The 25,374-nt window shown below is 40.8% G+C and overlaps 1 protein-coding gene across 6 annotated transcripts in view; it reads right to left on the bottom strand.

Moving 5' to 3' along the window:
* The window catches only part of LOC129723376 (protein mini spindles), a 487,241-nt gene that overhangs the window by 174,211 nt on the left and 287,656 nt on the right, over positions 1–25,374 (bottom strand). For 5 of the 6 annotated variants that reach the window (XM_055677565.1, XM_055677564.1, XM_055677563.1 and 2 more), the window contains 4 exons: positions 24,737–25,060; positions 24,459–24,648; positions 24,150–24,406; positions 23,979–24,072 (listed from right to left, as the gene is read on the bottom strand). In XM_055677565.1, the coding sequence (XP_055533540.1) occupies positions 23,979–24,072; positions 24,150–24,406; positions 24,459–24,648; positions 24,737–25,060 (865 nt within the window). The remainder of the gene's footprint in view (positions 1–23,978; positions 24,073–24,149; positions 24,407–24,458; positions 24,649–24,736; positions 25,061–25,374) is intronic. The other variant, XM_055677567.1, reaches the window with a different exon arrangement.

Below are 25,374 nucleotides of genomic sequence, written 5' to 3'. Positions count from 1 at the left end.
GGTCTTCTGAGGCAGCTAGACCATTCATTTGACACTAATTTTGTGGAAATCGGGTCGGCCATCTCTGAGATAAGTGAGTGAGTCCAAGTAGTCTTTGGAATATGTTCCTTTGCATAGCTGGATTTCACATTTTTAAACATAACAGGCAAAGTAATAGTCCGATTGCAAAACAAATCAATAGGGTCTTATGGGGCAACTAGACCTTCCATTTGACAATGATTTTATGAAAATCGGTACAGCCATCTCTGAGAAACATGAGTGAGATTAAACAGTCTTCAGAACACGTTTCTTTTCATAACTTCTGAACCACATGTTCAATCTTCATAAAATTCAAAAGTTGGGGGTTTTTTAGGTAGCCCGTTCTTTTGAGACCAATTTTGTTCAAATCGGTTGTGTAGTTTCTGAGATATTGTTGTTTCGTGATTTTGCCATTTTTAAACATAACCTCTAAACTTAAAATCCGATTACAACAAAATTCAACAGGGTCTTATGGGGCAACAAGACCTTCCATTTGCGATTAATTTCATGAAAATCGGTCCAGACATCTCTGAGAAAAGGTAGTGAGAATAAAAATCTGCACATACACACACACATACAGAAAATGCTCAGCTCGTCGAGCTGAGTCGAGTGATATATGCCATTCGGCCCTTTGGAGCACTTTTATACTTTCGGTTTTGCAAGTGATTGCTATACCTTTCTAGGAGAAAGGCAAAACTTATTTTCAAAGAGCACATTGAAAGCATACAAGCAAAGTGTATCAAATATACGAGATGTTTATATCCTCTCAGCAATAGAAATTCTAAACTTTGTTTGAAGAATAAACTTTTGATTTACAAACAAATTTTTAGACCAGCAATGCTTTATGCTGTATCGATCTGGTCAAGTTGTTGTTTAACAAGGAAGAAAACGCTACAAAGGATTCAGAATAAAATTCTGAAAATGATTTTGAAGCGACCTCCTTGGTTTGGTACACTCGAATTACATAGACTTACTGGTTTTGAAACATTAGAAGGTATGTCAAATAAAATTATCAACAATTTTAGACAAAAAGCGTTGCAATTCTCAATTGCTACTATAAGCTCTCTTTATAGAAAATGAGTTAGCAACTAAGTTAGTTGTAAGTTTACTTCCTTTTCTGACAAGTAGGTTTAAATCACTACGAAAAATAAATCCTAATTGCGGAAGCAAACAAATCCTAATAGTGTTGAGAAGACACCATTTGTGATTGGACACACATACTCATTATTTACTAATCAAGCAAAGCCTTGGTGCTACATTCCGATTCGGAACTTGACCTTCTGTTTATTATACACAGACTTCGCAGCCAACCGTTAAGTGTACAGGACAATTGCGGGGCTAGTGCTACGATCCAACTGACACTAACAGTCTCTCCCGAGTCAAGACTCGAACCTATGACGACTGGCTTGTTAGGCCAGCATCGTACCTCGAGACCAGCTGGGGAGGTCCATTATTTACTAATATTCATCATAAATACTTAAACTACTGACAACCTCCCCCCCCTTACCTTATTTTTAAAAAAAGGAGCAACTTTGCAAACATTTTTTTTGAAAATTTATCTGGACTAACATGTGAAAAGGTTTGAAGTATTTAAAACTCTTTCTTATAAATCAACATATCTAAATAATGACGAGAGATAGAGAAAGGTTGTCAATGGATAACTTTTAGGAAATTATCTGAACTTTTATTTAAAAATAATAAAAAATTGAATTTCAGATCCTACAATGAAAAACTAATGTGAAATCAGGCTATGAAAAGTAACATGTTTCTAAGACTGCTTGAACTCACCCACTTTTCTCAGAGATGGGTGGACCGATTTTCACGAAATAAGTAGCAATAGAAAGGTCTAGTTGCCTGATAATGAAATATAGAATAGAAATGTCTAGTTGCCATGATATGAAAACTAATTTTAATTAGACTGTAACTTTGTCTGTTATGTATCAAAATGTAAAAGTTATGAAACTTCATTATCTCAGAGACTAAACAACCGATTTGAACAAATTAGGTATCAAATGAACGGACTGTCTTCAAAACCCTTAACTGACGAATTTTATGATGATTGAGCATGTAGTTCAAAGGTTATGAAAAGAAATGTGTTCAGAAAACTTTTAAAATTCACTCGTTTCACCAAATATGGCTGGACTGATTTCAACAATCTTAGTTTCAAATTACAGGTTAAGTTGCTTTATTGATACCCATTTCATTTGATTATAACACTGGTTGACTAAATCGAAAAAAAATGCTGCTCTAAAGCTCACAATAGTTGCCCTAGACAGAAAAAAACCACAGGAATGTTTACAAAGCTATAATTTTTCATTTTTCTTAGTTTGACCTTCGGGGTCACACTTGTGTTGACCAGTGTAATTGGACTTTTATTTTAACCATTATGTGTTAAATTGTGAAAATATTGAAAGTCTATTCTCTCAAAGATTAAACGACTTATTTAAAGAAAACAAGTGTCAAGCGAACAGGTTGTTCCTCAAACTACAAAGAAACAAAACCCAAAGGCTGTTTTAAACTAGCTGCTTTGATCAAAGTTCGAAATTAAGAGGCATTATGACAGAATGACTATTTATTTTGTACAAATATCACGTCAAATTTCAAATATGCTCCAATTATTTCTTCAAATACAACATCAATATGCTAAAATATGTTGATATACGTTTATTGGATTGTATTTGGCAATTGAAGGCTGTTTCCCAGAAACCGGAAGTCGAAAATTCGGATTTCAAAAAAAAGTATGTAGTTGATTCCTGGCCTCTGAGCATCATCCCGGGTACTGAAAAACTCACATTGGGTAATGTTTGTCCCTTATCGACTGGTTTCCAGAAACCGGTAGCTACTGTCTACAAATTGAAAATGGCGTCTGAAGATGATTTCTGGCCTCAGGGTATCATACCGCTTCCCCAAATCGTATTGGATGATATTTGTCATTTTATCGAATACCGAATACCATCGAAATACCTAGATTAGGCAGTTCGGCAATTTTATGATGGATTTTATGATTTTATGATTATCAGGCCACCAGAGGTAGTCATCTGGATTAAAAATGGGGTTTGAGATTGAGATTCTGACCACTGGGTATAATCCTGGTTTCAAGAATCCATATTGAATGGTATTTGGCCATTCATTGGATGCCCCTCAGAAACGGTCAGTAATATCAACTGCGTTAAAGAGGTTCATTTTCACTGATAAGATCATTCAAATTAGTGTATAAAAAACAACATTTATTTATATATTATTTGAAATCTACTGACTAAAGTTGACATAATCTAAATATTTATACGCAGTATATGAGTAAAAATCGATTATACCACGATCAAAAACAAAATCGCATCATATATTTGTAAGAATTGAATGTTATTTGCATGTATATGTGTTAATGTATAATCATAAGTGTGTGAATGTTATATTTTAAATGTTCGGTATAAAATGTGCTGTGGCTACCAAAAATTTGCTTTTTAGAATGAATAATAAATCCAGCAGAAAATATCACGGTGTATTTTTTAACTGTTGGTGTAAATCTATTTTAACAAATAAAAAGTTCGAATGAGATAGGCTGGGTCTCACCGCTAGGTGGATTAGTTCGGGTTTTCCATTAATTTCCGGATACAGGATAGCATTGCAATCGGCCTATAAGAGTAGTGGTCAGAAGCTGGTTTCCCTGATTTTTGGATGGCGATCACCTTCACTTGCCTCCAATCCTGCGGTACAATGTTTTGCTCCAGGAACTTATTAAACAAGTTCAACAAGCGCCTCTTAGCATTGCCGGGTAGATTCTTCAACAAGTAGAATTTAATTCTATCTAACCCAGGCGCGTTATTGTTACAGGATAGGAAGGCAACTGAAAATTCTGCCATCGTAAAAGGTGATTCTATCGCGTCGTGGCCCGGAGACGCATCGCGAACAATGTTTTGCGCAGGAACAGGATCCGGACATACTTTCCCGGCAAAATCAAGCATCCACCTAATTGAAGACTCCTCGCTTTCGTTGACCGTTACGCAATTCCGCATTCTTCGGGCTGTGTTCCAAAGAGTGCTTATTGATGTCTCTCTCGACGTCTCGTTTACGAACCGACGCCAATATCCGCGTTTCTTCACTTTAGCCAAGCTTTTAAACTTGGTATCAAGCTCCGAATAACGTTTAAAGTCGTCGGCATTGTCTGTATTCCGGAAGGCCAAATACGCTTCGGATCTTTGCGTGTAGACATCGGAGCACTCTTTGTCCCACCACGGAGTGGGAGGCCGTTCTTTGATCGTTACGCCGGGGTAGTGAATGATGTTGAATCGACTCGACAGCTTCTGAAACCTTTTCCTCGTATAACTTCCAATCGATATTCCGTGTGAGGTCATACGGAATATCAATTGGTCGCGTGCGAGTTGACCTGTTAGTAATTGAAATTAGAATAGGCAAATGGTCGCTACCGTGGGGATCGAGGATTACCTTCCATGTGCAATCCAACCGTAGCGACGTCGAACATAAAGACAGATCCAAAGCGCTTGAGCGCGCTGGAGGTTTCGGGACACGTGTCATTTCACCGTTGTTTAAAATAGTCATGTCGAAGTCATCGCAAAGGTTATAGATCAAAGAGGAACGGTTATCATTGTAAGGGGAACCCCAAGCCTCGCCATGAGAGTTGAAGTCTCCCAAAATCAAACGTGACTAGGGGAGAAGTTCTATTAACTCAAAGAGCAGCCGTTGCCCAACCTGTGCTCTGGGGGGAATATATTGAGGCAATACAAAGCTCTTTACCGTGTATTGTCACTTGACACGCGACAACTTCGATGCCTGGAATCGAGGGGAGGTTAATACGATAGAAAGAATAGCACTTCTTAATCCCCAGAAGTACTCTTCCGTATGGAATGTCTTGATCAAGGCGAATAATATTAAAATCATGGAAGTTGAGATCAGTATTCGAAGTAAGCCAAGTTTCACAAAGGGAAAATATGCATCGGTTTTTTTTATTTATCAAAACTTTAAACGAATCAACTTTTGGTAAAATACTTCTACAATTCCACTGTAAGACAGAGATAGAATCCTTCATAAACGCAAATGAACGCACTGTGCAAACTCTTAAAGAAAAAAGTTTTTCTAACAAAAACTTTTTTGTGTACTTTGTACCCAACAACAAAAAAACTGCAAAAAAAACATACTTAATTAATTCATATCTCGATGGTTTCTCGACAGATTTTCAACATTTAAGTACCAATGAACTCGGAATGAATTATAGTTTATTGGTAACATATAAACCTAAAAGAAACAAGATGTCAGAAAAAGTTTTAGGAGTTGCAAAAATGCACATTTTTATACACACTCCTAAAATCCGGAATATTTCCGGTGTCCGTTGGTCCCGTCGAATTCCTTAGGAAACTAGAATAGTTTTACAGTAAAATAAAACCGGTTACATCAAAATTGATTCATTTTTCGTGAAGTTCTGACTATTTAAAGATCGATATAATTTTGCTTGTCTCAATCATTTTGTCTACCCCCTGTATTTGTGTTACCCATTTGTTATAATTGTTTGATCGGGTACCTATTATTAGAGCTGACGATTTGCAAGGCCCATCGCAAGATACCTTGGATAGTTTGCCTGCTGTGTTGAATTTTCTGTAAAAAAACTGAGATAGTAGTTTTTCTAGGAAAAAAAACTTTAACGCTAAAACGATTTTCCAGGTTTCGGTAGACAAATATCTCGGTGTCTTTCTTTTAAGGTGGCGGGGAAATTTGTGAACAGACACCTCAAAAGAGAACTCAGGTTGTGGGGATGAAACTAGGGGAGATATGCTGGAGTAGCTACACTCCCCCAAACACATACACCCTGTCCCGACCCAGTAAAACCCCTCCAGTCTCAAGTCCTGGTGTTTTCGGAACGACGGTTAACTATTACGTCGGGTAATGGCTTTTCTGCGTGATGCACCCGCTTTACTCTTAAAACCTCCTGGCTAACTACCTGGAGACTGGTAGTAAGCAACCACTGGCGTGTTGGTGGTTGACCTGCCACACACGTTGCAACTCCGGGACGATCTGAGAGGCGGCTGTACAGGCCGCGCTCTAAATGTCCGGGTCGTCGCACATCGACTTTGTGTATACAGTGCGCGGCCGTCAACTCGACCTCCTCGATCGACTCCGGTAAACCTCTAGCGTTATGTCGTGTGCAAGGCCATCATACATGACATTTCACAACACCGGACCCAGGATAGAACCTTGCGGAACTCCTGCGATGATTGGGACGCACTTCTGACCCTCCTCCGTGTTGTAAACAAGAACTCAATTCTGGAAGTAATTTTCCAGAATCTTGTACAGGGACACCGGTACATGGATGCTGCTGACCGCGAACGCTATGGAGTCCCAACTGGCGCTATTGAACGCATTCTTCACGTCAAGCGTAACGATTGCGCAATAGCGTATTCCCCTTCCTTACGACGGAGGAGATGGCATCCAGCGTGGACCTACCCTTCCGGGAGCCGAAATGGTTGGTTGCCAGACCGTTTACACTCTCCGTGTACCTCACCGGTCTGATGAGGAGGCCTCCAGGCACCTCTGCATGACTGCCCGGAACAGGCAGCCTAATTGCCAGGTTAGAAATACCATCTAGTCCCGCTGCCCTGCTCACCATTTGTAACTCTTGCCTCCTATTCAACCTCTAAACGACTGTCGTCGCTCACGAATCGGATGTTCGGCAGGTTTGGCGACCATTCCTGGTCTTAGTCTGAGATACTGGAACGTCGGATGGAAGACTCGACCGCCGAATGCCAAAAGCTTGGCTAATGGCGTGGAAAGAGTCCCTCGATAATACGCTCCAGCAATCTTCTAAGGTTGAAACAACATCCAGGACCGGGAACTTGGTAGACCACGTGCGAACACTCCGTTCACCTTGGCAACTACGCACTCTTCTTCTGAGGTTGAAACAACAAACAACAGGACCGGGAACTTGCTCGTCGTCCAAACGGCCACCATACTGGACCTATCCGCAACCCTGTTACCGTTTCCGTGAGGGATTCGGTAGGGTCGGTCCGAACGATGGCGATGTCCGACAACGACTCAGTGGCTGCTGGGTGTAGCAGCCGCTGGACCGCGAAGCAATAGTTCAGCTTCAGTTGCGTTACCCTCACGCCCGTAGTTTCACAGCCTGCACCTCCACATCGCCTGCACAACTGGCTGCTATCGAGCCTCTTGCAGGTCCAGGACTTATGTACTCCTTCAAAGTACTGGAAGCAAATGTCCGGTCGCTGTAGTATACTAAGTGGGCAAACAGACCAGCCGACCTTCAATATGCTTTCCTTCAGGGCCAGGTTAACATCCGCCGACGCTAGCTACTTGGGTCCCCACTGGAACTTTGTGGAGGCGGATTGACTCCTTAGCCACCTCCGCCCCGCACTTCACTTTGAGGGCTTGTGCAATGTCGCACCTCTCGGTGATTTCATGCAGGTTTTCTAGCTGGAGAATCACCTCTGAGGTGAGTTCCCGCACGTGCACATCCTTCCCTAGGACCTTTTCGGCTACCGTTTTGTAGGTTTTCATTCGGGGTGGGTCTAGAAGAACAATATTATTGCTCTAGTTTTTTAAGCTTTATTCGGATTTGAAAGCGGTGTCCGAGTGACTTTTGGGGCGTGAAAAACTGCATATTTTGACACTAATAGATAATCGCTAACTTTTCAGTGAAAAAAGTTACAGGTATTCTTTTGTTAAAAAATGACACTTTTCGGAGGCACCCTACTCCCTTGTTGGCACATATACACTACCCGTCATAAGTTTGGAATCGCTTTACTGAGTATTGCAACACCCAATTCGAATATTGCAACACCCCGAAAAGTTTAGCATCGCTTAAAATGGGCAGATTTATGTAACTCTATCTTTTGATTCTGGAAACCTAGAGAGTTGCCGTCTTCAGGAAAGTTGCTCAGGAGGTCAAGGGCTTATAATTAGCAGACAGTATAGTGCGGAATTCAGCCGCGACGCAGCGCTAGTGTGCATGTAGTTTCGAGTGTTTTGAACGTTATTTAGCTCAATAATCCCGCCATTTAGAGAGCTGCGATTTTCAGCAATGTTACTCAGGCGGTCAAGAAATTGTAACTGTCGTAGAGTATAGTTCGAAATTCAGCCGCAACGCAGCGCTAGTGTGCATTTAGTTTTAAGCGTTTCGAATTCAGTTTGCTTAATAATTTCATCATTTAGAGAGTTGTGATTTGCAGCAAAGTTACTCAAAAGATTGTAGCATACCATAAAACGCGAGGTGCCATAAAAACACATATTTGATAAAAATTAACTCATTTAACCTACTAGCACCAAAGCAACGACCGAACGCAAAAGCGCATAGTTATGCACATCTGAAAAACACGCGTCACCGAGTGTTGCATCGTTCTATCGATTCTCTGTCTCTACCTGCGAGGCGCGAGGGCCGATAGCATGCAGCGCGGAGGCATCAAATAACAAGCCAAAGGCAAATCCATATGTTCAATAAATTAAGAATAGGCAATTTCGTATATTTGTCACTACAGCCGTCTCCTGTCTCCTTTATTCTATACAGTACCCTTTTTGGTACATACATGTTACGGAACCCAAAATCATATAAAACCCATATAATTAAAGATAATAAAACATTCTGACTTTTGAGCCCGACGCCTTTGGACTTAGTCCAAGCGGCCCATTGACTACTCTTAAGCAAAGTCTGTTTAATGCGACCTGACTGGGTTTTCCCAGCCAGCCATCGCCCGTATTGAGAAAATCCTACTCCGCGATACGAATCCATTGAATGGCGACCGTGACAGTAGTAACCTATAATCACCGGATTACAGAAGTTCGCGAATTCCGCGCGTAACAAAAAGTGAACTTAAAGTGTAATACGTGAACAAACAGTAGAGAATTCACCATAAGAATGCTCAGTGAATAAAAAGACAGAGTGTAGTTTGAAAACACCAACAACAAAAATGCTGTCAAATACCGTACGAAATAACAGCTGAGTGTAGAGTCGATTGGGTGGTTTTCCTTTCAATTTGTAAAGTGTAGTGCAGCAGAACGCGAAAACGAATTCAACATTAGTGAATGTCATTACATAGGATCAAACTTGATTGACTAAATTAAACAGTCAAACACCGCCTAAGTGAGTAAGGTAAAGAAGGCGTTAGAACAGTTTAACTATAAACAGTTTTAGAAAAAAGAAGGTGCAATATAATCACTGCAAAAGCACCATAAGCAGCATCAGCATCAACAACAAATAACAAATCCCGTGTACTACAACAACGAAATAGCAGCAAACTCACATAAGTGGAAAAAAAACACGCAGTGACATAAAGAAGAAAGTGAGCCAAAATAAAGGCAACAATAGTTAAAAACGTGATGATACAATTGGAAGAGGCTCGGCAGTCGAACACACCCGTACAAAATACTCACGTGACAAAATTAATGGAAAATCTACAAAAGGAACAATTAGTGTATATAAACGGAAACATAGTACAAACCACTAAAAGTGCAACAAATTTTAGTGCATTCCTACACCCAGTATCAGCCAAGAAGAATGAACTTAAAAAGTGGGCCGCAGTGCTATTACCCACGGTCACGGGACAACTAGTGCTATTTACAAGAATGACTGAACAGAATGAACTAAATGGTGTTATGACTCACCATGAAGCCATACAAAAACAAATAGGAGGACAAATCATTGGATTGGCATTTTAGCCCAATGAAGCAAAATGGGAACAAAAAACTCAAAATCATCAGTTTCCAATAACGGGGACCCCCAAATAAATATAGTGAATACACAGGACTACCACAGTGAAATTCTAGAAAACAACGCAATACTAATTTACATAATTGCAACAATCGTGATAGTGCAACTATTATTGACACTGTACTCAATGCTGAAGAAAAGAGAACGCAAGCGCGCTTTCAAAATGGCAAAAAGTATGAACAAACTCGATGCCGTTTGAAATATATTCAATGAAGAAGAAACGAATCAGTACGGCAAAACCGGAGCACGCTGAAGTATTAACAGCTCTGGCCGCGAAAACAAACGACGCTATCAGGAAGTGGAAGAACGCAGCGATAAGAAAGATGCCGACAACAAAAACAACGCAACCATCCAACCAAACAGCGAGCAACACCCCGAATCAAACAACACAGCAACAGTGGGGAACCTGCAAAGCAACGGAACCAGCCAACCAAACAGCGAGCAACACTCCAAATCAAACAACACAGCAACAGTGGTGAAACCTACAAAGCAACGTACCAGCCAACCAACCAGCGAGCAACACCCCAAATCGAACAACACAGCAACAGTGGAGAAATCGACGAGTGCTAGACGTAGCGCACATTCAGAAATTGGCCAGGAGACTTAAACCCGCTGCAAATATTATACCAAGGATAATACGATACACAACAAAATGATAAGTAAAACCTGTTATAAAATTAAATGTAGAATAGAAAAATAATAAAACACTTATGTATAGTAAAATGTATACACATGTCTTTAACGGACCTCAGACAGATCGAGGCGACCATTAAACAAGAATACACCACTCTTTGTAAAAACAAAAACCGACCTCGATCCTTAGAAGAGGCACAAAAAATAATTAAACAAACAGCTATCAAAATACTTGATAATACGCCAATACTAATACCCAAAAGACGTAGGCCAAAATTTAAAACGCTAGAGAGACTCACTATCTTAGCAGCCAGACTCGCCGAACATAAGCAACTAACAACAAACTTAACGAAAACTCCGGAGCCGAGAACACCACCTCAAAACTTACAAATAAAATTCAAGTCATTAGTAAAATTAGCTATCATCTTTCGGCGCTTTTACAAAAAAACGGCACCCAAAGTAGATATCAAACTGGGAACATCCCTCATCCAAACATACAATGGGACCCCAGAAAAACTTGAACGCATTTCTCGATGCGGTAATCCTTTTTAGGGACACTGTTAACGAAGAGTTCGCCGAGGTAACCGCAGCACAAAAAACAGCAGCGAACAGTATTAAAATTCATTAAAACAAGACTAAGGGCATCTTCAGCGGCGGTCTATTTTTGAAACAACTTTATACTAGATTTACACCAGCGAAACCTGAATAGAACCAGCTAATATAGACCAACTTTTCGTTCTCCGCACCGGTGTTGTATATCTTGTTGTTTTAAACCGCTGACATCTGTCACACTGTCAACAATTCAATACCCCATGCTATCAGTTAATGAGACTTGTTGTAATAAAAAACACTCAATATTTAACAAACGGAAATTCGATAATTTTTACGCACATTAAACGATTACTTTGGCAAGACACTTTATATCCACAAGACTTTATGGATTTGACGGTTTGACCCGAGCGTCAATGACATTTCTCAGGATGGATTGGTATGATCTAAAATTTCTGCTCCGAAACCCTACTTGGTTTCGGAGGATAGCGAAAAATATTTGATCACGTAGATGTTCATCTTCCGTTTTCGTCTCATCAATCTTTTAAAATCTTGCAGTTCTTCAAAGTTGGTTTGGGTTTTGAGGATATTGGGTGGCATTGCGCAGCTCGATTCGAACGATTTTCGCTATTTTCGAGTAGGTCACACACTGCCAGTTATGCTTCAAGCTTAAAAGGAGCAGTCATTGTCATTTGTCCTGCGGCTCAGCTAACCCGCAAAGTCGAAAAATACGAAAAACGAAACATAACGCCCCCCAGCGATCATTTAGTTTTGTTCGAGTTGCTCGGAACGAAATGCGCAATGTCACCCCAGCATTTTGAACGTTTTCAAGTTCAGTGTCTTCGAGGAACATTTTTCTGGCCTCTTAAGTTCTCCTCTAGTCCCAATACGAATAAGGCGACGGTTATGGTCTTTCAGAATTCCCCCTTTTGCTGGTCGGTTTCCTTGATGCCAAAAACGACAAACCTGTTCATATTCTGCTTCAGAAAAGTCACAAAAATGAATTGAGTTGTCATAAAAAATCTTTGTTTTGTTTATTCCCCAACACTCGCAAAACGCTTATATGGAAATAGCCAAAAATGAGGTGTTCAATTGAAATATGACATTTTACCTACCTATTGGCAGCGTACAAAGGGTTTTAGAACGATCTATTTCTTGTTCCAAAAAGTGACAAAAATAGACCAAAACGTATACCAGTTTCAAATTTTTTCAATTTAGATCTGGTATAAAACAAAATTTACACCACCGGTGCAGCAGTGAATTTGAGTTTGTTCCAAAATATAGAACAAAACAACGATTTGGACCACCGCTGAAGATGCCCTAACGGGTAAAGCCCGGCAAACAATTTCAGGAGTTGAGGATATTGCCCAACTCATCTCTGAAGTAACGGAGCATTGTTCCTCCAAAGTTAACTCCGACCAAATAGGAACAAAATTGAAAGCCATAAAACAAAAAGGCTCAATAAATAATCTATGTGACGAAGTAGAAAAACTTACGTTACAACTCGCCACGAAATACATGGAAGAAAAAATTCGATCGAAAAAGCGAACCAAATGGCCACTAAAAGTGGAATGGAAACTTTAATAAACGGAATAAGTAATAACGACAGCAAACCCGATCAAACGATTATAACAAACGGGTAACAAAAATATATCTAAACCTGATAGAAATAACAAAGCCTGCAATATTCTTGTTATGCCGGAATGATAAAAAGTACATAATTATATCAAATTCAGTTCATCTTGCACTTGAATGTTCAAAAGTGTGTTTTTAAAACATATTTATAACAAAATTTGTTATTGAATTAACAAAATATTGTACATTCTAACTAATTCTGATCTTTTTCTGCCAAAAACCTTACGAAACTTGCTATAATTTGTAATAATCAGTAAATAATTTTGATAGGAATTTTGATATTTTAACTATTAACGAGACCAAGTTTTGAACACAAGTTGATACAAAAAGTTCGTAACAAAATATCAAGATTTGTTATAATCCTGATATTTTTGACTGATCGGGAAATTATCTTCAGAGCAGGAAATTTTGCAAACATAAGCGCAGCAATCCAAAAACTGCAAGAAATCACTACAGACACTAACCAAGACGTACAGGTTTTCTATACACGAAGAACCCACCAACAAAACCGAGGCAACACTCATGGAAACAGAGGTTTCCACAATCAAACGAGATTCCAGCCAGATCGAAACTCCCAATATCGTGGAGGGAGAGGAGGTTTCCAAAATCAAATAAGATCCCAGCCAGACCAACAAGATCGAAACTTCCCAAAAAATCGGAGAATTCAGACAAAAAATGGCGTTTAGTTATTGATTTTCGTCAACTTAACAAAAAAATTCTCCCGGGCAAATTTCCTCTGCCAAGAATTGATAGTTTCTTAGATCAACTCGGTAGAGCTACATCTTTTATTACCTTGGATTTGATGTCGGGATTCCATCAAATTCCATTAGACAACAATTCAAAATGTTTACGGCATTTTCAACCAATTCATGTCATTATCAATTCAAACGTTTGCCATTTGGACTAAACATTAGCCCTAATAGCTTCCAAAGAATGATGACGATTGCAATGGCCGGATTGACGCCTGAACGAGCTTTTATATACATCGACGATATAGTCGTGATAGGGTGTTCAGCCACACATCACCTTCAAAATTTGGGAGAAGTGTTCAACAGGTTACAGCAATACGAACTCAAATTAAACCTGGAAAAATGCCAATTTTTTAAAACTGAAGTGACTTACCTAGGTAAAAAAAATAACAGATAAAGGCATACTACCTGACGAATCAAAATTCGAAACCATCAGGAAATCTCCTGTCCCAAAGAACGCGGACGACGTGCGAAGTTTTGTTGCATTTTGCAACTACTATCGCAAGTTTATTAAAAATTTCGCGCAAATTGCTAACCCCTTGAACCTGTCGTCTGCCCCGTCGGACGAGACTCTAATAATTTTTTTTTTGTGACCTGGGTCGGCAAACGCGCTAGGGAAAACTCACTGGAAACACTTCGCTCGGACAAGATCACCACCTGTAAAAAGCAACGGCACTAGGGCACGCCAGAAAGTGATCGCAATCGTCCGAAATAAAAAAAGAATATTACGAACTAATTTAATTTATTCAGAGAACTACAAAACTGTATTCAGTTCGACTCACTGATCTCTACGGGTGGCTGCAGACGGCAGGCGCTGAGGATGGCGGTGACGGCGATGACGACGGTGACGATGATGTCTGCGGCGGCAGTAGTAAAAGCCGCAGCGGCGGGGGTGCTGAGCCTTTGAAGCAGGACACGTGGATCTCGGTGCTCCTTTCACGTGGGGGCGGGTGGTGCGGTGTCGGCCGTGTCCAGCCTCTCTGCATTTGCCGATCATGCTGCCCGCCGAACAGAGTCGATTTTTGGCGCCATCGTAGGTTGTTGTCTCGGGTTATTGCTGAGTAGAGTTGAAACAGTGAGTCGCCTAGCTTCGATTTTCGAAAACCTACTTACTCCTGATTGGCCGTCCGTAATAGTGAATGGTCCCGTATCAGGGCACATCGACTCTTTTTGCTCTGGTGTCTGGATCGATGTGGTAACGACTCACTATTTCGGCGGCCTTTTAGCAAATGTTGTTTAAACGGGACTAGATTATTATCATTTATTATATAATCAAAACAATTTCTGGCATGATTATTTACATTTACCCACATATATTTAATGAATAGCATAGCAATACTGTCAGCTAGGCATTGCTATACGGTGGAACCTTTCCCAAAGGTTACAATGTCCCCCTCCTCGGAAAAAAACACTGATCGTGTATTTTTTTCCTTTTGATATTCGCAAAGATAGAGTGGTGGATTTTACTTCATCTGCTTCATTTAGGGACAGGTTTATCCGGATCTAATTTATTTAAAAATAAAAGAAAACGTTCTCAAATCAACGATTCCAAATTTCACTATAGTTTCGCTTGCTCTTTTCTCATCGACATTCTGCAAAACTGCCTTATTTCCTTCTCAGTTATAGGTTGTTATTCGTAGGTTGGTATTTGTGTTCAACTTTGGCAACTTACGTGCGCCGGTGCGTTTGCTCTCAATACACTATTCAATCATTCAGTACCATTCACACTTACTTTCGCTCCGCATCCTTCTTGGTGGTCCACACCTGTTACTAATCTCTTTTCCTAACCTATGCTCGGCTCAAAACTATAAATCATTTTTCTGATCGATCCCAATTACCTGGCTGGGCAAGCTTTTCCTCTATCTCCCATCTCCGGTCACACTCAAGTCATGTAAAATCCCTGCTCGTAATTCGACAACATGCTTATCAAAACGTGCTTGGAGCGGATCAGCGGAATTTCGGGGTCATATATGATCATTGCCGATTATCGACTACATCTCTGTTTTGGGGCGCCAGGCCTTGTACTGACCATCAACGTTTCTAGACCTCCGGTCTCCAGCGAAATATCCGGAACCTGACCCTTTTCCTTGCACATCTGACACAACAATAAATTCATCGGAAAGTAAAATATTTTCGAAATGCGCGCCGTCATTTTCGAAACCAACATTGGCGAACGCTCCCCAGCAAATGTCAAATATTCAGTGATGGCGGAGCGCGACACACGGCTATTGTTTACTATTGGGTTTGCTTCTAATCTGTCAAGAAATATTCACGAAACCTAGAGCATCTTTACCAGGGAAAACATTATTCTCGGTACGCACTTTATCAGTTACGTTGGCTGCTCAAATTACGCGGCGGCTGTTGATTAATAACCAAAAATTTCGTTTCTGTGATCTAAATCCTCTATTTCGTAGGAAGAAGTCCCGATTTTTGTTTTAACTCGCGCAGGTAGGTACATAGCGCCGTACTTAGCATTATAATGATCAACTGCGCTGGATTGCTTCATATTGCGGTGGTAGACCAGTTGGCCTGCGTCGAATGGTTTCGCATGCTGTCGATGTCTTAGGTTATATCGTTTCTGCGTTAACTCATGGCCTTCCTTTAAATGTTTCTGAACTACGTCATAAGTTTCTGTAAACAGTTCTTTCTGCCGCTCATCACCGGAACCTATTAAAGACTCTACGTCTTTGTGGTCGGAACCTTTCAAAAATAGTTCATGACCGTGAGTAACGAAATAGGGAGTCATTTTAGTAACAGCGTGAATGGAAGAGTTTAAGATGGTCTCTACTTCTGCCAGTCTTATGTCCCATTGGCGCTGGTCTGCTCGCACATAGGTACGTATAGCGGCGTTCACCGTTCGGTCAACCCGTTCTACCGGGTTAGCTTGGGAATAATATTTAGCATTAAGCCAATGAGCATTGCCTTGAATTCTTTTGAGAGAAAACAAGTGGCGTTGTCGGTGATAATTATCTCGGGAGTGGAATTCCGAAAGAACCATTGATCACGTACTAGGGTGCAAAATATTCTACTGTCTATTTTTCGCATTGGTGTCAACATAATCCACTTACTAAATAGATCCATCAAGACAAGAATATATTGATTCCCCTTTTTACTTCTGGGTAACGGTCCCACAAAGTCCATGGCAATTATCTGCCATGGATGTTGACTGGCTTTCTGATCACCCATAAGTGGTATGACGGGCACGGAGGCCGCTTTCACCTCTTTGCACGTCGTGCATTTTTGAATGTTCTCACGTACTTCTGATGCCAACCTTGGCCAGTAGTATCGTTGCTTAATCCTGCCTACTGTTTTGTCTACCCCAAGAAGCATAGCGTCGTCATGGTTCTGGCGGATTATTGCTTCGCGATCTTCGGGAGCAGGTACAATTTTCCACTCAAACCTATGACCGTACGGTACGGTTGGGGTGGCGACAAATTTAAGAAGCTGATTGTTTTGTATGCGGTAGTCCACAAAATCATTAGGTGAATCTCTGACCTGTTTAAGAGTATTCTCATACCATGCTGATGGTGTATTAGTGGAAAGTGCGGCCGTGCTTTTGGACAACGCATCCGGCACCACATTGTCTTTACCTTTCCCATGCTTAATCGTTATGTCGTATTGCTGTAGGGTAAGACACCAACGACTGCATCGGGTTGCTGCTTTCCATTTGGTTGTCATAATGTGTGAGAGAGCGGATGAATCCGTGATTAGGGTGAAGTGACTACCTTCCACATACTATGGCTTCTATGGCTAGCAAGGCGGCTAAGGTTTCCTTTTCGCAAGCATGGTAATTCCTCTGGGGCGTGGTTAACTTATGAGAAAAGTATGCGATAACTCTCTCCGTGCCTCCATGCTCCTGCGTCAGAATCCCCGCCACAGCAACGTCGCTCGCGTCGGTTTGAATACAAAATTCTTTTGAAAAATCTGGACTGACCAATATGGGAGCAGAAACCAGTTTTTCTTTTATATCACAGAAAGCTTTTTCCGCCAAATCGTTCCAAGTTAGGATTTTACTCTTGGTTTTTAGATGATCTGTGAGGGGAAGGGTGATTCGACTGAAATCGTCAATAAAACGGCGGTAGTAGTTACACATGCCAAGGAAGCGGCGTAAGTTTGTTATCGAGGTGGGTCGCTCGCATTCAACTATTGCTTTTATTTTCTCGGGATTAGCGCGCAAACCTTCTGTGGATAAAAGGTATCCTAAAAAGGAAAGCTCGCAAACTCCAAAACGGGATTTTTCCAAATTGATAGAAAGGTTGGCCAAAGTTAAACGACGGGCTATTTCTTTCAACAATCTGACATGTTCTTCGAATGTTTTGGTGACTATCACGATGTCATCTAAATAAACGAATACATACGGCTCTAATTCACCGTGTCCGAGGACCCGGTCCATTAGTCGGGAAAGGGTGGCAGGACTGTTAATCAGTCCGAACGGTAGGCGCGTGAACTGGAACATTCTTTTGCTTTGAATGCTGAAGGCAGTGAAACGGCGCGATTCTTTTTCTAGCGGTATTTGTAAGAAAGCTTCCGAGAGGTCAATGGTGCTCAGATAACGAACTGCTGGTAGTTGGCTGAGAATTCTGCCAGGGTGGGGTAATGGGTAAGCATCGCGCACTGTTCGCTCATTTATCATGCGTGCATCTAGGCATAAGCGCACTTTACCCGAGGGTTTCACAACGGGCACAACGTTTGAAGACCAATCTGAGTGGCATCGTTCTATGATCCCCGCATTAAGCAAGCGGTCGAGTTCATCGGACACCTTTTGTTGTGCTTTTGGGGAAAGGGTATAAGGATATTGACGAGGCGCGGGTTTAGTTTTCCACTCATCTAATATCTCGATTCGATGCTAGACTAATGGTGTTGTGGATAGCTGGTTCGAATTTGCTACCTTGAAGCAAGATTTGGAACCTTCTAACTGTGTTTTTTCTGCTTCCGTCAGGGTTTTAATGATTGGAGAGGATATCGGCTCGTCGGATTCACCTATGAAGCACGATTGGATTTCTGGACGAATGTCATATCTCTGCCAAAAATCCATACCCAAAATACATGAAAGAGCTAAATTTTTAACAACTAAGGTTGAAATTATTTTAATTTGATTATCAAACGTATATGGAATATAAAGTTGCCCCATTACTTCCAGCTAGGTTCCGCTAGCTGTGCGGATTTCAGTGGGTATTTGCAGGGGTCTTAGCAAGGGACTATGCAATATTTTATAAATTTGGTCACTGATCAGGGATATGTTACTTCCTGAATCGAGTAATCCATCGATTTTAAGGTCGTATAATTTAACCGACACGTAAGGGCGATTGTCATTGGGTATCAGCGAATAAATAACGAGAGATTGAGATTCGTTGCCTTACGCGGACATTATCTACGACTGGCGCTTTTCGGTCGCATCTCGCATCTCGTTTTTTTAACAATATGGGCAGTGCTGGGTGTCGAAACCTTTGAAACCGCACACTCTGCATATCAAACCTTTTGCGGAACGGCACTGATCGATTAAATGACCCGAATATCTACAAAATAAACACTAATTGGTGGTGGGTGGTTCGTGTGCCGCTACCAACATTGCCAAAGATCGGATCTGACGAGAACTCCTTTCTTGGGGGTCCACCTGGTTGGCTTGTTTCTGTGGGGCAGCAGAGGGTTTATTTTGGTTAGGGGATGTATTCATCTCAAGATTAGTTTTTCCCCTATCATTATTTTGCTTGGGATGGTCCGGATTATATTTTTGGTTCAATTGTCTACTGGGTGGTACAATTTCCGTCGGCAGGGAATTATCCAGACTTACCACATTAGACGATTTTCCATGACCGAGTATTTTATTGTACAATGAAAAGTTTTAGGCATCTATACGCCGACCCGCATCTTCTAACTCTTGAAGTGTATCAGTCGTCTTCAAAAGTAACAACTTTTTGTAATCACCTCTCATATTGCGTTTGAGGACATCTAGCTTTTCGCCGTCACTCATTTGGACGGTCATAGACCTAAAATGTTTTTCCATGCCATAATAATAATCTTGAAAGGTTTCAGAGCGTTGCTGAAATCTTTGTTGTATCACTGAACGAACCAGGGAATCTAATTCTGGATGCACGAAAGCTTTTCTTAATTGATGAACCAAATGATCCCAGTTTCTCAGTATCCCTTTAGAACTTGCGGACATGTACCAATTTGAAGCCGGACCTTGGAACAAATGGAAAGCTGAATCAAACAATTCTTGCTCTGAAATTCTTTCAGCAAGCGATAATTGTTGAACCAACACTAAAAATTCGTTCAAGTTACTTCCTTGGTCTGTGCCTGCGTACTTTTCCAGTTTCCATTTGGAAACGGGCAATGATTTATGCTGATAATTGTGCCGGGATGTAACCGGTCCGACATCAGCACGTGGAAATGTTGAAGGGACTGATAGAGCCGGGTAACTTGGTCCTGGCGTGGCCGGTGGAAATCCAAGAAAATTCGCGTTCGACATCGCTGGAAACTGGCTTTCTGGGCCGGAGCTAGAATGTGCTGGCCAATGAGGGTTAAAGTTTGGAGCCTGAGGTTGTACCAGCAGATAATTATACCATGCCGGATTGCCAAAAGAAGCTAAAGTTTGTGGCCCTATGTATGGTGCAGAAAAGGGTGGGACATTGTTATATTGTGTCGAACAACTAGGGTATCCTTTGCTATACGGTGTTATTGAGGATGGGATTGAAATTGTCGGAAACGGATGACTTGCTAGGCTACTACAACTCACACGGGGGTCAGAAGCACTGCTGGCCGGATAAATTCTTGGTATGTTAGTTGAATTCACCAAAATCGTTCGTGGGTCAAGGGAGCTATACTGGTTATTTCCTGCCGTAGTGGTTACATGACTAACAGTGGTCGAGCTTACCGTGATCGTACCGACAGGCGGTTCTGAAATACCAGACAACCTTGTTTTACTGGTCTGCTGGTATCTGCGCAATGCATTAAGTTCGTGCTAGCTGTACGAAACTCTTCTCTCAAATCAACGGAGCCCCTTGCTGGATCATACACACCCAATCTTTGCAAAAATTGCATCAAATCATCGTCGGTTTGGTCAAGCAAGTTCCTTTGATGTTCCTGATTCTCTCCTACACTCGGACTTTCGACCGGGTTTGGTCTCGGTAACTCAAGCGAACCTGGTAGTGAATCTTCACTTTCACTTAACTGGTTGTCCCCCAATTGAATTCTACTTGCCGTTTGCTATAAAATGTAAATTTAGAAGACCTGCAATTTCTTTGAGTATATCCTTTATTAAACTCTGTTTATCCTCATCCACGCGGTTGAGCAATCTACACAATCGTACCCCCAAGTGTGACAAGGTAGACTGGCAACGGGGCGGGGCGGGTTGAGTAATCCCATCTAGACTATCTTTCACCTGACTATACTTTTCAAGACACAAATCCAAATCTAACACCGGGTCTAACTCGCAACGAATTGCGAGTAATTTATCGCGATCCGTGCTATTCTCCTCCTCTTTTTTCAGGGCATCTCTTAAATTACCTCGCTTTCTACACATTTGAGCGCCATCTTCGCATATGACTCCTCTAATACTCAACTCATAATCTAATTCATCTTCATTGAGAAAATCGGCTCGAAGATCGTAAAATTTTGATTGTAAATCTACTAGATTAGCAATCATATTCCCGCCGTCCAATGCCATTGTTGCGGGGTTTCAATCAAAAATTCAATCAATACATTTCGACACGCAACGAACAAAACCAGGCTCAGACTGCAAACGCACGTGCTACTGTGCTACACAATGCAATACTTTTGTCTAGCCACAATCCAGACTTATCGAAGGCTGGCTGTATCACTGAAAGCTGATGAGAAATATATCGGTTATCGAAACAATAGGCACGTCCGATCAGAGAACGATAGCACACCACGCTGGTGCTGTTCTTTGCGCACCGATCTCGAGAATGTATATGACAATCAAACGGATTGTTTTGTTGAACTACAAATGCAGCAATAAAGTATAAATCGAAACACTTTCAAATCACGAAATCTTCGGAGGTTTCGTGAGTCTCCCTTAGACGCGGAAAAAAAATCTGCTTGGGACAGATTTTTTTCTTTTACGTTGGGCGCCAATTGTCGTCTGCCCCGTCGGACGAGACTCTAATTTTTTTTTTGTGACCTGGGTCGGCAAACGCGCTAGGGAAAACTCACTGGAAACACTTCGCTCGGACAAGATCACCACCTGTAAAAAGCAAAGGCACTAGGGCACGCCAGGAAGTGATCGCAATCGTCCGAAATACAAAAAGAATATTACGTACTAATTTAATTTATTCAGAGAACTACAAAACTGTATTCAGTTCGACTCACTGTTCTCTACGGGTGGCTGCAGACACTGAAGATGTCGGTGATGGCGGCGGCGGTGACGGCGATGACGACGGTGACGGCGGTGATGATGACCACGACGGTGATGATGATGTCTGCGGCGGCAGTAGTAAAAGCCGCAGCGACGGGGGTGCTGAGCCTTTGAAGCAGGACACGTGGATCTCGGTGCTCCTTTCACGTGGGGGCGGGTGGTGCGGTCCGGGACCCCTTTGGTTGGCAGTTGTCGTGGCCGGAAATCTAGGCTACCGACTCTCTGACGGCACTGGCGGCACTGAACCGCTTTCACACGCGAACTGGCTTGGCACTATTTTTACCACTTGCGAATCTTTATGGTTGAAAACGGTCTCCCCGATTCCACGTTGGGATCCTCCTTTTATAACCGTTGGAACCTTCTGGAACCTTAACCCGATAGGGCTCTCTCCGATATGCGTCACACACTAGACCTCGTGCCTTCGGCCGTGTCCAGCCTCTCTGCATTTGCCGATCACGCTGCCTGCCGAACAGAGTCGACTTTTGGCGCCACCGTAGGTTGTATATATGGCATTTGGAGACAATTTCTGGCCCTTGATTTGGTCATTTTCGGCTGTTTCCCAGGAACCGGCAGTCGCCTCATGTTAGACGGGAATCGGCCATCTTTGGCTGTTTTCCAGAAACCAGAAGTTGCCATCCTACAATTCATAATGGTATCTGAGGTCAATTTTTAACTTCTTGGAACATTCTGACTCCGGAGATACTCATATTGGATGGTATTTGGTCACATTGGGCTGTTTTTCAAAAACATTCATATTCAAATAAGATATAATTTGACTACCACTTTAGGATATTAGCGAATTACCATTAATGCTCAAAAACAATCGATATTATTTTGCTTTGTGAAAAATATACTAAAACTATGCCAAACCCGGTTTCGTAGAATCACCGTTTTGAACTCAGTTTTTGTCCGATTTAAGATCTGTTTTTTAGATTAAGATGGGTAAGCAGATGCTAATATGTGGGCAAACTTTTAGAACTTTGATATTTGGCCTCAAAAAAAAATGGCGTCGAAAAAAGCACAAAAATTACCGGTTTCTCAAAAATTCAAAATGGCGCCATTGTTTCCCCTTGAGTTGAAATATGTTCAAACTCGGGGAAATTCAGTTTTGCATAAAAATACACAAAAAAAATTATATATAGAAGCCAAGGCAGTAAAAAAAGTCATTTTTTGTTGCACTGTGTTATAATCAAATGAAATGGGAACGTGTAGGGCTGTCAAACTTTGGAACCACGTCTTCAATCATAATTTATCAGTTAACCCTTAACTAGCTCCCGCTCATCTGATAATAATATTGATCAATTCGGTTGTGTAGTTTCTGAGATAATAAAGTTTTCGATTTTCACATTTCGGTACATTACAGACGAAGTTACAGTTCGATTACAGTAAACTTCAATAGGGTGTTATGAGGCAGCTAGACTTATTAAAAGTGACACTAATTTTGTGGAAATCGGGTCAACCATCTCTGAGAAAAGTGAGTGAGTCCAAGTAGTCTTCGGAATATGTTCCTTTTCATAGCTGGATTTCACAATGTTAAACATAACAGACAAAGTAATAGTCCGATTGTCCGGATAAATCAATAGCGTCTTATGGGGCAACTAGACCTTCCATTTGACACTGATTTTATGAAAATTGGTCTAGCCATCTCTGAGAAACATGAGTGAGATTAAACAGTCTTCAGAACACGTTTCTTTTCGTAACTTTTGAACCACAAGTTCAATCTTTATGAAATTCAAAAGTTGAGGGTTTTTCAGGTAGCCCGTTCATTTGAAACCAATGTTGTTCAAATCGGTTGTGTAGTTTTTGAGATAATGATGTTTCATGATTTTTACATTTTGATACATAACTTCTAAACCAAAAATCCGATTACAATAAAATTGAATAAGGTCTTATGGACAACAAGACCTTTCATTTGCAATTAATTTCATGAAAATCGGTCCAGCCATCTCTGAGAAAAGTGAGTCAGAATAAAAATCTGCACATACACACACACATACAGAAAATGCTCAGCTCGTCGAGCTGAGTCGAGTGATATATGTCATTCGGCCCATTGGAGCACTTTTATACTTTCGATTTTGCAAGTGATTGCTATACCTTTCTAGGAGAAAGGCAAAAACTCAAAATTGAAATGTTTGGATCAAGTGTATTGCAAAGCAAGCTTTTTTGTCTCTAACGAGTATTAAAAACTAATTCAAGATGTAAGTTTTTTTAACGTTGTGGAAAAAAAATTAAAACAAGTTATAAGTTATTCCGGTGCCTATATCAAATAATTTTTAAATGGTTAAGCACTTACTTTGATATTTCTCCAAATACATTTCATTAACAGATCAGTGAATTTCGGCAAGCAACTTGTCTGGCAGGACTCTTTAAGTAAGCGGACTAAAGCACTGTTACAGAATTAAGGAAAATAAAATAAAATTATTAGTTCAATCCAATAAGTAAGTTCAATAAGTTATCTACTCACCAGTTCAAATAAGTGAAGTTCGTACGATCGAGGATTTTTAGGCAGATGCCGTTCACGACTTTTGTAAACTGCGCGTCATCACTGCTCCCACATAGTTTATTATCTGCCATTAATCCCAAAAGTACCGCAATAATACTTTTTATTGTGTTTATTGATAAATTTTTGCCAAGAGGTTTTGATGCAAAAAACGAATAGGTGCTGTGTAACAGTGGTTGATACATTACTAGAGATTCTGTCAAAGGCTTTTGCTGCAAATGCTGAAAATAAAATCTGTTTATATACATCCAGCCTATGTCTTATCAATATTACCTTAAATTGTTGAAGTATACACTGTATATATATTTCTTCATAATCTCTCAGAACCGCTTGCCTTTCATGTGACTCCAGAATATCTGACAATTCGTTGATAGCTGCATGTGCAGTGTAAACATCAGCGCTGCCAATGCTTCGAATAATACGCAATAGATTCGGGTCAAGCTTAGGTAACGCGTCAGCCAAACTGCAAATAAAACACATTCTTATTACCCATTAGTTCTTTAATGCGATTTTTATTAAAATGTTACGCATCGGTTGTCATGTTAACATACTTTGCAGTTGGTTTGGGCTTATTTGTTCCTCCGTAGGCAGATGAACGCATGTGGGATGGCGGACTCATCGCATATTCACGCGAGTGTGCACTAATAGGTCGATACAAGGTGCGTGTCAGCATCTGTTGGAACTTATCTTCAGGGTAGGCCACACCACGAACTGGAATAACCTTGATCGATTCGTAGATGAATGCCACATCGATTTTTGGCAAATCCTTTTTACGGTAACAATCAGCCTTCAACCAGTTGCATTCGATTTCGGAGATCACATTTTCGTCTAGCTTAAATGGACCGCTAACCTTAGGCTGACTCACTTCCGGCGATCTATGTTCATTGATCAAAGGAGTTTGGAAAAAGTTGCAGAATAATTACAAGAAAAAAAATTAAATACTATACTCGTAATCGTTAGAGTAGATAATTGTTCTTACTATATCGTGTAAGTTATATACGAGAAAGTTTAAAAGTGTTTGGAAAAATAAACAACCCAATAGTTATATACTGTATGTGTAAACAGGATCAAATAACCTAAACCAACTGCAAAATGTAACACGAAACAAGATCAACAACATAAAAACACAAACACACACACATATGTATATATATATATATATATATATATATATATATATATATATATA

This window comes from Wyeomyia smithii, chromosome 2 (genome assembly GCF_029784165.1).
Source record: "Wyeomyia smithii strain HCP4-BCI-WySm-NY-G18 chromosome 2, ASM2978416v1, whole genome shotgun sequence".
NCBI classification, from domain to species: Eukaryota; Metazoa; Arthropoda; class Insecta; order Diptera; family Culicidae; genus Wyeomyia; species Wyeomyia smithii.
The sequence above is the reverse complement of the archived record's forward strand: the minus strand, read 5'-3'. Positions and strand labels throughout refer to the sequence as shown.